The 14,030-nt window shown below is 28.5% G+C and overlaps 1 protein-coding gene across 1 annotated transcript; it reads left to right on the top strand.

Moving 5' to 3' along the window:
• The first annotated feature begins 11,010 nt into the window (after window positions 1-11,010).
• LOC136089868 (uncharacterized) lies at window positions 11,011-11,622 on the top strand. Its single transcript, XM_065815960.1, has one exon. The coding sequence runs from the start codon at window positions 11,011-11,013 to the stop codon at window positions 11,620-11,622; it is 612 nt and encodes a 203-aa protein (XP_065672032.1).
• Window positions 11,623-14,030: the final 2,408 nt, after the last annotated feature.

Genomic DNA, 14,030 nt, shown 5'->3' with positions numbered 1-14,030 from the left:
CGGAAAATAAAATAAATTAAAACTGATTGAATCATGCTATAACAAAGTAAAAATTGTAATTTTTTATAAATATTTTGTTGTTTATGTTTACAATCTGACTGTACTACACATCCCAGAAGCCTTTGCGTTAGCAATTTCAAGAATTTAATTCAAATTTTGCCGAGTCGGACCCCACTGATTCAGAATAAGAAACTAATTCCGCACAAGGAGTTCTCCTCTAAAAGCCATAGTGCTAAACTCAATAGAGGTTGAAATAACGACACGAGAAGACTACACGCAGTTAATATAATAATTAGTTGTAAACAATTTAATATAAAGATATAGAAATAAATATCAAACAAATATTAAAGCAATTCTCTTCCTTATAATAAATAAAATAGAAAAAACATTACGTGTATATATATATCCCGGCCAGCATGCCCAGATGGGTTGTATCCCGGGATTGCGTGGGCATCCGGGCATGGACTTGATGTGGGCTTATCATACGATTTTATATGGGTCCCATATGGGCAAATAATTAAAATTACGAATCTCATTATTTACTATTATTGTTATATAATTTTCGTATTCCGTCATTTATTTTGATTGGAATATAATAAAATAGCATTTAAAACTTGTTTTAATTTCGAGTGTTCAGTTCATCCAAGGCAGCTAGATTATGAATTTGTATATTATGCATCGGGAATTTGTTAATTGCGCCAATTTGCAACGCTATAGTTATAGTGAAATATTAATTATCAATTTATTTTGAAAAAAACAGCGAACATTTAGTAAGTACTAATGTTTTGTTTTGAAAATAGTATATTTACTACACATATGTTTTATAAGAAACTGATCAATTTGTTTTAAACGTCATTGCTTGTATAATATAATATTTTACGATAAAAGGACAGAAAATAACTTACAAGTACTTATACTGATGTAATTATTAGGCTTTAATTTATTGGTTAGTGGTTAGTAATATAATGCATTAAGTTGATTATCCAATTTAAGCTTTCAACAATTTTCCGAGATGCCATCGATCATAAAATATGTTGGTTATGTTGTCATAAAATTTTTAATAATATATTTTATTTGTGAATTCACATTTTACTGCGATAAATTTTTTATTATCTACGTTAAATTTTTATAGAATATGGCCAAATATTTTGAATGTTGTCAAAGAACGAAAAGGAGGCGAGTGAGAAGGGCAGTGGATGAGTTACTAAAGAGTGTGAATGAACGTAATGAAGAGCCCGACATTAACAATGACTTAGGTCTGTGTTATGAATCAGTTAATAATATAATGACCAGTGGAGATGTAGAAATACGTTCTTGCATATTGGATGAAAATGAAATTGATGAAAATTCCAAAAAGATAGATAATAATCTTTCAGATGTATCATTGCAATATGATGTTGAAAGTAAAAGCCAATTATTTAAAAGTGAAGCAAGTACGTATGATCTTACTGATGGAAACTATAGCGACAATGAATCCAATTTCAGTAAATATTCTGACAAGTTCGTAGGCAGTAGCGATGATGAATAGAATGTTTGTAAATGTGATATTCGTGATCAGCTAGCTACGTGGGTAGTTACACATAATATTTCTACTACTGCAGTAACAGCTCTATTGCATATTCTATGGTTGGCAGGTTTAAATGTTCCTAAAGATGAACGCACTTTGATGGAAACACCTAAGAAGGTTTCTAATATCATCGCCAGAGCTGGTGGATCATACTATTATGTTGGAGTAAAAACTGCCTTATTGAGTGCATTATCGCAATTAAATGAATCGACATTATCAGACATTTCTGCACTATCTTTAAATATAAATGTTGACGGCATTCCACTCTTTCATAGTTCAAATACGCAACTTTGGCCAATACTCGGATATGTAAATGAATTACCTAAAAAACAAGTTTTTATTATTGGACTTTATACAGGCAAGACAAAGCCAACATCAGTAAAGGAATATTTAAATGATTTTATTTTAGAAATGAAGTCTCTGTCGGAAGGTTTAGAATACTGTTGAAAACGATATGACATATTTATAAATGCAATAATTTGTGACGCCCCAGCTAAAGCTTTTATTAAATGTATAAAAGGACATTGCGGTTACAATGGCTGTGAACGCTGTATACAAGAAGGGGTCCATTTGAAATATAGAATGACGTTTCCCGATACAAATTCAACACTACGCACTGATGTGGACTTTATCAAGCAAAAAGATGAAGATCACCATATCGCACTTTCATCGTTAACTGAATTGCCAGTAGGACTTGTTACACAATGTCCTCTTGATTACATGCACCTTGTATGCTTGGGAATAGTTAGGCGGATCATATCTTTATGGATCAAGGGCGATTTAAAAAATAGATTGTCTGCTAACACAGTTAATAAAATATCTAAAAAAACTTATATCACTTAAAAAATATTTTCCTAAAGAGTTTGCGAGACGTCCAAGATCACTGTATGAGTACCAACAATGGAAGGCAACAGAGTTGCGCCAATTTTTATTATATACTGGACCTACTATTTTATTTAAGTTGGTTTCTGATAATGTTTATCGTAATTTCTTACTGTTAAGCGTGTCTATGACATTTTTACTTAATCCAAAGTTGTGTAATAAGTTTTGTGATTATGTTGAAAACCTGCTAATAACTTTTGTAAAAAACTTTGAAATTATATATGGGTCGCATGAACTTGTATATAATGTACATTCAATTATTCATGTAGTAAATGACTGTAGGAAGTATGGCAGTTTGAATAATGTGGCAGCGTTTCCTTTTGAAAATTATTTAGGGCAATTGAAAAAACTGGTTAGGCGCCCACAAAATCCTATTAGCCAAATACTTCGTTGATGTGCTGAAAAAGAAAGATGTTGTAAAATTGAAGAAAACAAGGAAATTTGTAAACATTTTTATCAGCACTACTTAGGTCCATTGCCTGAAAATCTTCCACGAAATACTTACGAACAGTATGGCCAATATAAAGGAGCTAGTTTGTTTATTACGGTTTCACCTAGAAATAATTGTTTTAAAATTCATGAAGACATTGTTCTTGTGCGAAATATATTGAAGTCATCAAATTATGATACAGTAATTGTAGGGGAGAGTGGGGTAATGGCGAACGCGGGGTAACTCCGAACATGGTCAAAACAGCATTGTAAAAAAATAAATTCGACAATTTTTTTTTACCTGCTGAGAAGGGATCCTATGCTCAGCTCCAGACGTGCAGTAGTGTAATGAAGCTGCGGATGTTGTTCACTATAATTTGATTTTAAATTTTTCTGATAATTTTATGCAACTTTTTTCTTGAGTAACACTCTGTTGTAGCTTCTATGGAAATAAAGTCACTCCTTTTTTTTGTTTTTGTTGCATATATAGTTTTTAGACTTAGTTATTACAATTAGCTTTTTATTCGCTATTACACAACAGTGCTTGTGATTGCCCCCCAATGTGTTCGGAATTACCCCACGTAGGCAGGGTAATTCCGAACACCAATGGTTTTATTTCTGGCATAAATTTTTATTTTATAATAAGATTTTTAAAAATTCCTTTTGAGGGTTTGTGACTGAGTAGTTAAACTAATTGATAAGCAATAAATATGATCAATTTTGTATAACTGGTGTCTTTAATTCGCATTCCCGCTTAGGTGTTCGCCAATACCCCACTCTCCCCTATATGAAAACTTTTTGGAAGCTGTCCCCTTTTTTACATATCCTTTGTCGTCATCAAGTTTAGGAATTTATAAAGTGAGAAGATTATCAAAGAAACTAAGTTATATATCTATAAAGGATTTGAACCAAAAACATATTTTATTGCCATTTGAAGATGGCAATATTGCAGTATCATTGTTGCACAGCAATTAATAGTTTTTAATATTAAGACAACTTTTATTTATTAATAGACTTTGCAACAACATAATTGGTACAGCTGTGTGAATTGAACTAAACTTTTTTAGTAGGAAATGTTTGCAGTTGTTGAATTCATAACTTACGGAACAGTAGACATCATTCCAGTAGAATGGTTTACTTCTGCAGTAGAAGATGAGTGTTTCTGGCCCGACACTGAGGCAAAACATAAGGTTTCGAAGTTAGTGCAGACCAGTGCTAATCCCAGTAAGAATTGGAATAAGTACAAAATTAGAACACTTGGAAAAGCAGGTTTACATAACTGAATGTAGTAATATTGTATATATAGTTTATTAATGAAATGTGTAATACAGAATAATTTTTTGAAGAGATACAAATTTTTTGTACTTATTTATAAAATGCAGTTAAATTAATTATATAATAATATAAATATAAAATTTTATAGAAATGAAACGCGTGCATGGTATACTTTACAATAATTTTAGTTACGAATCAGAGAGCGGTGGAAAAATGCAAAGTAGCTGAATATTCGTCTGATTTGCAGACAGATCGAGAAAAAGATGGTAAAAGGCGTAAAAGGTACATTTCTGCATTCATATTATATAAAAGAAATCTTGTGATGTATTTCACATAAAATTTACAGTTTAACTATTTGAAGTAATATATTACAGAGCAAACAATAATAAATTCAGAGTCTGAAGTAAATTGATTTACTTTTTTAAAGTTTATTTCTTATGTGCTGTATAGTATAATACCTACAAACGTGTTACTACCATAGGCCAGTGGTAAAAGTTAATGTAATTATATATTGCAATTCGCATGGTATCGAGACAGTCGGCATGTTTCAAGTGTCGTATAAATTATATATTAGAGCTATTATAAAATAACTGACAAGGCAAAAGGTTTGTTAACCGAATTAGTAAAACTATAGCAGAATTGATTTGATCACTAAACTAGCTTTGTATCAAGTTTCTGTACCGTCTCATTTTTTCACAAACACTTTGTACTTTTAAAAAAATTATTGCACCGGCAGATGATACTAACAGTGATAGTGATACAAGTTCAAAAATGACATCAAAAAAATAGAAGAAATGTCATAAATTATCTGACCATCAAACTGAATTTTTACCTCCAGCCACCCCCCCCCCCTCCCCACTGAATTTAGTAAGACAATATCTGCTGCTGAATTATCCGTGCAGCCACGCCAAACCTCACAAGGTCAGTTTTGTTAATTAAATTTCTCATAACAAGAGTGTACATAAATTCTGCAATATTAATTAATATATTGATGTAACATTTTACCTTGGCATAATTTGTAATTTTGAATGTCTAATTCAGACATTTATAATTTAATTATACTATATATATATATATATATATATATATATATATATATATATATATATATATATATATATATGTATATATATATAAGAAATAATTATTTCTGTGTTAAATTTATATATATATATATATATATATAAATACATATATATATATATATATATATATATATATATATATATATGTATATATATATATATATATATATATATATATATATATATATATATATATATATATATATATATATATATATATATATACACTCACATATTATTGAATATGCAAAAAAGATGTAATATGCTAACGAAAACAAGATAATAGCTTTTTTAACGACTACTTTTTAATTTAAGGTCATCCAAAAGGTAATATTTATAACCAAACTTTGAAATGATTATTATCGATCTGGTCTGGTGATGACACTAAAAGAAATAATTATTTCTGTGTTAAATTATATTAAATTAATCTAACACTTAAATAGTTTTACTTCACTGAAATTTAAAATTTTCTAGACTACCTCTTTAAGCGTGTTACCATTTATGAAATTATTGTTTACAATTTGATAACAGCCGTTATATACATTAGTTAATTAGTTATATTGTTAGTGAAAGTTAGTATATTCTTTAGGATGCATTGCAATGGACATAGGTTCAGAGAATGCAAATGAACGAACTGAAGTAGGAGACACAGTTTCAGAAAATGCAAATAAACAAACTGAATCAGAGGAATCAGTTTTATCGCAGCAAAGTGAACATGTTAAGTGTATGTTTATTTTACGGTTTCGATTACATTTTATTTTAACTAATGCCTAAAAAAGTAATTGTTATGGCATACAACTTTAATGTTGAGATGCATAGTTTTGATTAAATAATACTATTGTTTATGAACAGCTTCTGGTGATGTATTGCGAAGAATAGTTCATGCAGACCAAACATCACCACTACTATCAAACCAAACTACACCGGCGGGGCACCAAAAGAATTTACTGACCCAGAAGCGTCAGAACATTGTTCAATGTTAGCATTTAAATTTTTGTTTTGTTTTTCCATTTAGCAGTGTATCTATATGTAAGACAAAATTTACAAATTCATTACTATTATGCATTTTTTTCAAATATAGCAGCAAAATCGGCAACTACTGACTCCTTAATATTACGAATTTTAACGTCAATGGAGGAGATGAAGCAAACTCAAAAGGAAATTCAGGAGACTCAACGCATTCAGACCAACATGCTGCAAATATTGCTGCAACATTACAACAAGAGTGCAGATAAGACAGAGCTTCCCGGTGATGTAGTCTTTCCAATGCAATCAATGGATAACTTTCAAGAAATATAAGAACGGCTGAAAAATAATGATTTTGCTAATGCATTAGTAAGTTAAGAAATTTTTTTTAAATATTATAAAAAAAATGCTTGAAATTTTTTGCATTAAATCAATTCTGAATATAGTTAATATTAAAATTTGTCTATCCAATGTATTGAAAGGATGTTTTACAGTTATTGCTAGTTATGTAGATTTTGTTTATAATTAAAAATTTGTTTGTTTTTTTTTACATAAAAAATATTGCCCAATATATTTCATATTGTGCATAGATTGGCTATTTGAGTGATTTGGGTGGGCGTGATATTTGGGAAACAACAAAAAGGATTATGAAATTCCTCAAGGTAAAAAACTTGGCTATCTTGTTTAACATGCAGGGAACTAAAGCCAAAAGATCGTTCAGCACATCAGAAATTTTTACCGTCATTTACAGTGAGTTGGGGTTTTGATACATCAATGTAGTTATACTTGCTTCTAACTGATGTTACATTCTTTAGCTTTGTTATTGAATTAGAATATCAGTTAAATGTCAGAATTTGAATACTTATTTTACACTTTAAATAAATAATAATTGCCAAAGTTAATATTCATATAATAAAATGAAAATATTACATTCATGTTCAACAACCAAATAATAAAAATAATAATTTATTTTTATTATTTGGTTGTTGAATATGAATGTAATATTTTCATTTTATTACTAATTGTTTACATTTTAATTATTTGTTTTATTATTAATGTTAGAAGCCATCAAGAAAAGTGCTTGCACAAGGGACTGTAACCAAAAAGATGTTAAAATAGTGTTGATGCAGATTAGCACTTGATCTTATTACGTGCACATGCAGATATATACTATTTATTCGTTTTATTGTTCAATGTTCATTATGAACAATTATTATGCTTTCTTTACGAGTAATAGATACAAATTGTATTGAGAATTAAAGTGACAGTCCAGCCAATTTTAAGTTGAGTGTCATTTTATTAGAATTGTGTCTATAAAATTATTTTGATTATCTGTTATTTGTTTTTTCTAAAGTTATATTTTTAAGGAACTACTTTGTTGAAAATTGCAAATTATAAATAAATCTGTAGCCAACGAGTACACAACAATAGCTAGTATTCTAAGCCGTGATGTCAATAACACGTGCAAAGACGAAAACGGACCAATGCATGTTGCATAGCAAAGCATTTACGCTGTCCTATACTTGATATTCTGGTTTAGTGACGTCACTAAACCAGAATATTAATTAGATTTTACGTTAGAAAAATACATTTTTTCAATTACGAGCAGTTAATAAACAAAAAATGAGTTTCCAATAATGCTTATTAAAGCGAACACTATAAAATAACATCAACTTGAAATTGGCTGGACTGTTACTTTAAATATACAGTCTTATTTCATTATTTTTGGTGCTTCAATGTACTTGCTGCATTGTAGATAATTATAGTTTTATCATGTTTTCAATAACTTTATAAAGTCATCGAGAAGTATCCACGATGCCATTATTGAGCTGTAAAATATTATATATAAGGGTATGTGTTTCATTCTGTAAATTCATAAACAAAGTCAATAGTACAACATTTTTTATGTACTCGTGTAATTAACAACTTTTGTTTTTAGAGTACTTGTTAGTTGTAATATTTCTGGATTTTATGCATAATCTAGCTGTAATATATTGTTATATATGATGCAAACTTGATTTAGTATATTGAGGTGCTAAATGCATTCGAGTTTTTTGAGTTTACTATTTGGTGAACAAATATTATGCTTTCTATTAAACTTGCAGTCTTATTTCATTATTTATGGTGCTTCGATGTATTTGCTGCATTGTACATAATTACAGTTTTATCTTGCTTTCAGTAACTTTGTAATGTCATCGAGAAGTATCCACGATGCCATTATTGAGTAATAAAAAACTTTAAAATATGTGTTTAATTAAAAGGGTCAAAATTTTTTTATGTACTCGTGTGATTAACCAGTTTTATTTTTAGGATACATGTCATATTTCTGGATCTTCTGTATAATCTAGCTATAATATAATGTTTATATGAAGCAAACTTGGTTGAATAAATGCATAAAAAAACTATTTAGTCAAATTATTTACTGTTTTCCCACTATAAATGCTTTATTTCAAAATGTAACAGTACAACACAAGTTTTGTTTCTGCAATTGTATTACCTGCATATATATTGTTATAACATGCAGCTAACTTTAATGACTTGTTCTGCCTGTAAGCATTATGTATCACCTGGTATTACTAATATGATGCTTATTTTCCTATGGTGGCTATAGCTGTATACATACGTATATGCAATGTGATCTTGTTAAATAAACTTGTAACTTAATGACTATCACAATCTAATGTAATAATTATAAAATTTTGATATTTAATATGCTATATAAGCTATCCTAAATTCGTACAAAGTTTTCCAAAAGTTATATAGGCTCCACTTAGGTTGCCCATCTGGGACCCGTGCGAAGTGTTTGGGGACCACATATGGGCCCTAGATGGGCACCCCATGTGAAGCCCATGTACAAGCCCATGAAGGACCCATATAGGTCCCATATATATATATATATATATATATATATATATATATATATATATATATATATATATATATATATATATATATATATATATACACACACAGTAAGAACAGAATTTAATCGTCCAAAGTAATTTTTGCATTTTATTTTGCTAAAACCTGCTTTTATCTTGATTATTGATGAAAACAACTGAAGAACTTACAAATATTCCATTTACAACAGTTGGAGCCATTGTAGATAAATACAAACAATATGAAACGTTTGAAATTCGTACTGGACAAGGATGAAAGCTGAAGACAACCTCACGAGATGATAGAGAAATTTTAAGAAAGATTAAAAAAAATTGGTTTGAAAGTGCAAAAAATATAGAAAATGATCTGAAAAATTTAACAGGAAACACAATTTCACTAACATCAATTAAAAATCGCATTTATAAAGCAGGGTTTAGTGGATGTATAGCTTGGAAGAAAACCGTTTTTAACAAAAAATCATATGAAGAGAATAAAGAATTTTGAAAAAAAGTTATTTAATGCCAGCATCATTTTGGAAAAAAGTACTTTGTTCTGATGAATCCAAGTTTAATTTAATAGAATCAGATGGTGTACAGAGAGTTAAATATGGTGGTGGAAGTGTAATGTTATGAGGTTGTATGACATGGAATGGTGTTGGTAAACTAGAATTTATTGATGAAACTATGAATGCTGATTTGTATAACAATATATTGAAACGAAATTTAAAATCTTCTGCTAAAATTCTTAGATTGGGAAACAGTTTTTTGTTTCAACAAGACAATGATCCAAAACATACTGCTAAAAAAACTAAAACCTTTTTTGATGAAGATGGCAAGAATTTAGAATGGCCTTCACAGAGCCCAGATTTGAATCCAATAAAGCATTTATCGATTTTATTAGATAAAAAATAGGTAATAGAGCATTTACGAAAAAAGAAGATTTAAAGAAAGCTGTTGTTAAATCATGGTCTAATATTGATAGTAATCAAATCAAATGTGTGATAGAATCAATGCTTAAACGTTTCTTAGATGTAATTAAAGCAAAAGGAGAACTAACTAAATATTAAAGTATATAAACAAGATATAAAAACTTGAAACCGTTTCTTAGATATTCTAACAAACTGGTATTTTTTTTTAGCTTTAACCTAAAAAGTTTTTCTTATACAATTATTTTATGTGCAAGTGTTTTTATGCCCTTCTTTTTGTTTCAATTTCTTAACCAAGTAATTCAAAAGCATAAAGACAGATTTAACAATTTTTTTGAAGGTTTTTTACCAAATAAATTATTGGAGAAAAAAAAAGTTCTTTATAATTACTGCATGATGCAGTATTTTATTCAAAGATGTTAATTCTGTTCTCACTGTATATATATATACATATATATATATATATATATATATATATATATATATATATATATATATATATATATATATATATATATATATATATATACATATATATATATATATATATATATATATATATATATATATATATATATATATATACACATATATATATATATATATATATATATATATATATATATATATATATATATATATATATATATATATATATATATATATATATATATAAGGTAAGTATGGGTATTAAGGCCCGGCGGGAAATAAGGCCCACTAATCCAAACTTAGGGAAAAAATAAATTGTGAAACTTTTTTTCGACATTAAAATATTAGAGTTTTCTGGTTTTATCACTGGCAGCAAAAAAAAATCAGCATTTCTTTACTGCGCGTTCGACAAAGCAAGATTACTTTGTTAGTTTCGTCAAAAATTGCTTAAGTCTAATTTTTAAGATACGTGTTTTTACATTTTAAAATATTTTATAAAGCTTCTATTTTTTTCAATTGCATTTATTTGCATTAAGTACTTATTCGTTATCATTACTCATCATGTAATATTTATGCAAGTGTTGAAACAAAAGGATACATTATCGATAAACGTAACAGGTTCAAAGCGGGTAATAAGGCCCACTAAAAATCGGGTGAATATATCGACTGAATCTGGTCCTTCACCAGCTTCAGTCACCCAACCCAGTCCCTCAACAGTTTCAGTCGATCAACCTGAAATTAATTATAATGCAAGTTTCAATGATTTAATGCCGAGTCCTGCTAAAAAGAAAAATATGGCTATGGTCGGTCGCAAAAAAAGTTTTAACTATGTTGCTAAAGCCCTAACGAAAGAAGATTTTCAATCTTCTACTTCTAAAGCTGTTAATAATAAGAATAAGGGCAAAGGAAAAGCAAATGTTTCTAAAGACCTAAAAAAAGATTATTCTCAATCTTCCACTTCTAAAGCTGTTAATAAAAAGAATAAAGGCAAAGGAAAACCAAGTGCAAAGAAAAGTAAGTCTGTAAGTGTAGATGTGAATGATTGGTTTTGTTTGTTATGCCAGCAAAAGTCTGTAGAAAGTATGCGACAATGTTGTAAATGTAAAGTATGGTACCACGAGGCGTGCATGGAGTATGATTCTGAAGATGAGGAAGACTTAGTATGTCCATTCTGCAAAGAATAATGTTTTTCTTTGTAACATTTCTTTATTGAATTTTTTAATTTTCTGTTGTTATTCACTGTTGTATAAAAAATTGATTCTTTTAAAGTATATAAATATGCAAGATTACTTATTATTTTATAAATGTGAGATAAACTATGCATTAAAAAAATGTTTCCAAACTTTTTTCTGGTTTTTCTTTATTTATTTTTTGTATTTTTTACATGGGCCTTATTACCCCCATAAAGGGTTAATAAGGCCCAATTAAGGTATGTTACAAAAACATGAATAACTTTTGTTATAATTATTTCCTCAATATGCAGATAAGATTTTTACATCAAGGAATGATTAATCTTAAGCAGCAATTGAAAATATTTTTTTAAACTTAATTTTTAAAGCCTAAATGACCAAAAGTCTGTTAGGTGGGCCTTAATACCCATACTTACCTTATATATATATATATATATATATATATATATATATATATATATATATATATATATATATATATATATATATATATATATATATATATATATATATATATATATGTATATATATATATATATAAGGTAAGTATGGGTATTAAGGGTATTAATATCATATCATATCATAATACATATAAGTACATAGACATATAAAGTAACATATAATAATTATATAATTGAACTTACTTGTTATTTTAAAATATATATATGTAATGTTATAATATTTATTATGATATTTATTATTCGTATCATTATACATATTATAATATCACACATAATATTAGTTGTGTACGTGTGTGTGTGTTATAAAAACTGTGATTTAATTTTTAGTAAAACTTTAACAGTTTAGTAAAACGTAATCAAGAACTATAGCGGTTTTTTACTGATGTTGAAGGAAAACTGGAAACTAGTGAATAAAAACTTCTGTAATATCTGTAAAAAGGACTTCTGTAATATCTGCAAAAAGGAGTACAAGATTATTGATAAATCTACTTCTGGAATAACTCGTCACACTCAGGTGGCACACCCGGTGAAATGGGAGCATATCAGGAAAACGAAGTTAGAGTGAAAAAGAAAAAGAGATGATGGCTATCTTCAATTGAAAAGAATTATACAGAGGGCTACTACGAAGAAGAGCTTGGAGAAGGAAGTCCTAAAGATTTTAGCAGAAGTATCAAGGAGCTGAAGCTAAGTGGTAAAAGTTCAATTACCAACTACACAAAATACAAACAATCAGATTTGTCACAGTTTAAGGCTGATATGGAAATTATAGTGTTTTCGGCAACAACCAATAGTGCTTTCAACCTTGTCGAAACGGATTCATTTAAGCGTTTGATCCATTATTTCTATCCCAAGGTAAAGTAATAAGAAATAACGAAGTCTAAAATTCAATACAATATTTTTCAATTAAATTGTTAGCTTTACCAATAATTTTTTTGAATTTCAAATACTAAAGATTAAGAGCATTAAATAGCGAAAATTAACGACATTTTAAATGTTTTAGGTGACTCCAAAACAAAAGGTGAAGTCCAAAATAACATTTTCGAGAAACCGTTTGCCACTTCTTTACGCAAATCTTAAGCAAGCTGTTGATGAGTTGTTTATAAAAAAATTGCCAACGTGTCGCGGGTTTGGGTTTTTTACAGACATCTCGAAACTACGATCCCTATATGAGCCTATCACTTCACTATATTGAGAATGACTTCAAATTGAAGAAGTTTGTTGTTCATTGTACTTACTTCAATGGCAGTCACACTAGAGAAGCTTTTGCTAATAGATTGTCAGAGTAAGTTTAATTAAATTATTAATTATTAATGTATTTAATAGAGTATTGCCTTTTTATTCAATAAATTAAATTTGTAATTTATCTTTATTTACACTAATTTACATATTTTCTTATTTACAGCATTTGCACTTTTAAAATATTTAATATATTTTTAGCAGTGTCATTTTAAATCTTATTTTATCAACATTGCATTTTTTTTTAAATTTAAACCATTAAGATCAACAAGACTATTGGCAGATGTATAATGAACCTGCTGCAGAGGTGAAACTTAAATAATGGTAAAACCATAGATGCGTTTTTTGACCGAGATCACAGAACAAAAATGATAAAAAGTTCTGTATTCAAAAATAAACGGAGGTCCAAACTTAAATAATCAACATGTCAGTAAAATTATTACATATCATAACAAATAAAATTATGTCCAAGGAAATGTATGCTCGGTGACATACTGACAACTTAATAAGCAAATGTTTATTTTTTAGGAAAGGATGTTGAAAAGTTGGCACAATGTATTCCATCTCCAGAACAAATGGATCTTGATAAAGAAATCTTGCCTGTTTTGTTGCGATTCAAAGAAGTTTCAGAAATGCCATCTGCAGAGTAAGTTATAACTATACAACTATACAAAATTGCGTTAACTGGGTCATGACTCTATATTT

The sequence above is a fragment of the Hydra vulgaris genome, chromosome 13, assembly GCF_038396675.1.
Source record: "Hydra vulgaris chromosome 13, alternate assembly HydraT2T_AEP".
NCBI classification, from domain to species: Eukaryota; Metazoa; Cnidaria; class Hydrozoa; order Anthoathecata; family Hydridae; genus Hydra; species Hydra vulgaris.
Note: the sequence above shows the minus strand (reverse complement) of the source record. Positions and strands in the feature narration are given on the sequence as shown.

Bases quoted from the DNA above. Each gene is read 5' to 3' on its own strand.
- LOC136089868 (XM_065815960.1), top strand. From the start codon at position 11,011: ATGCAAGTGTTGAAACAAAAGGATACATTATCGATAAACGTAACAGGT.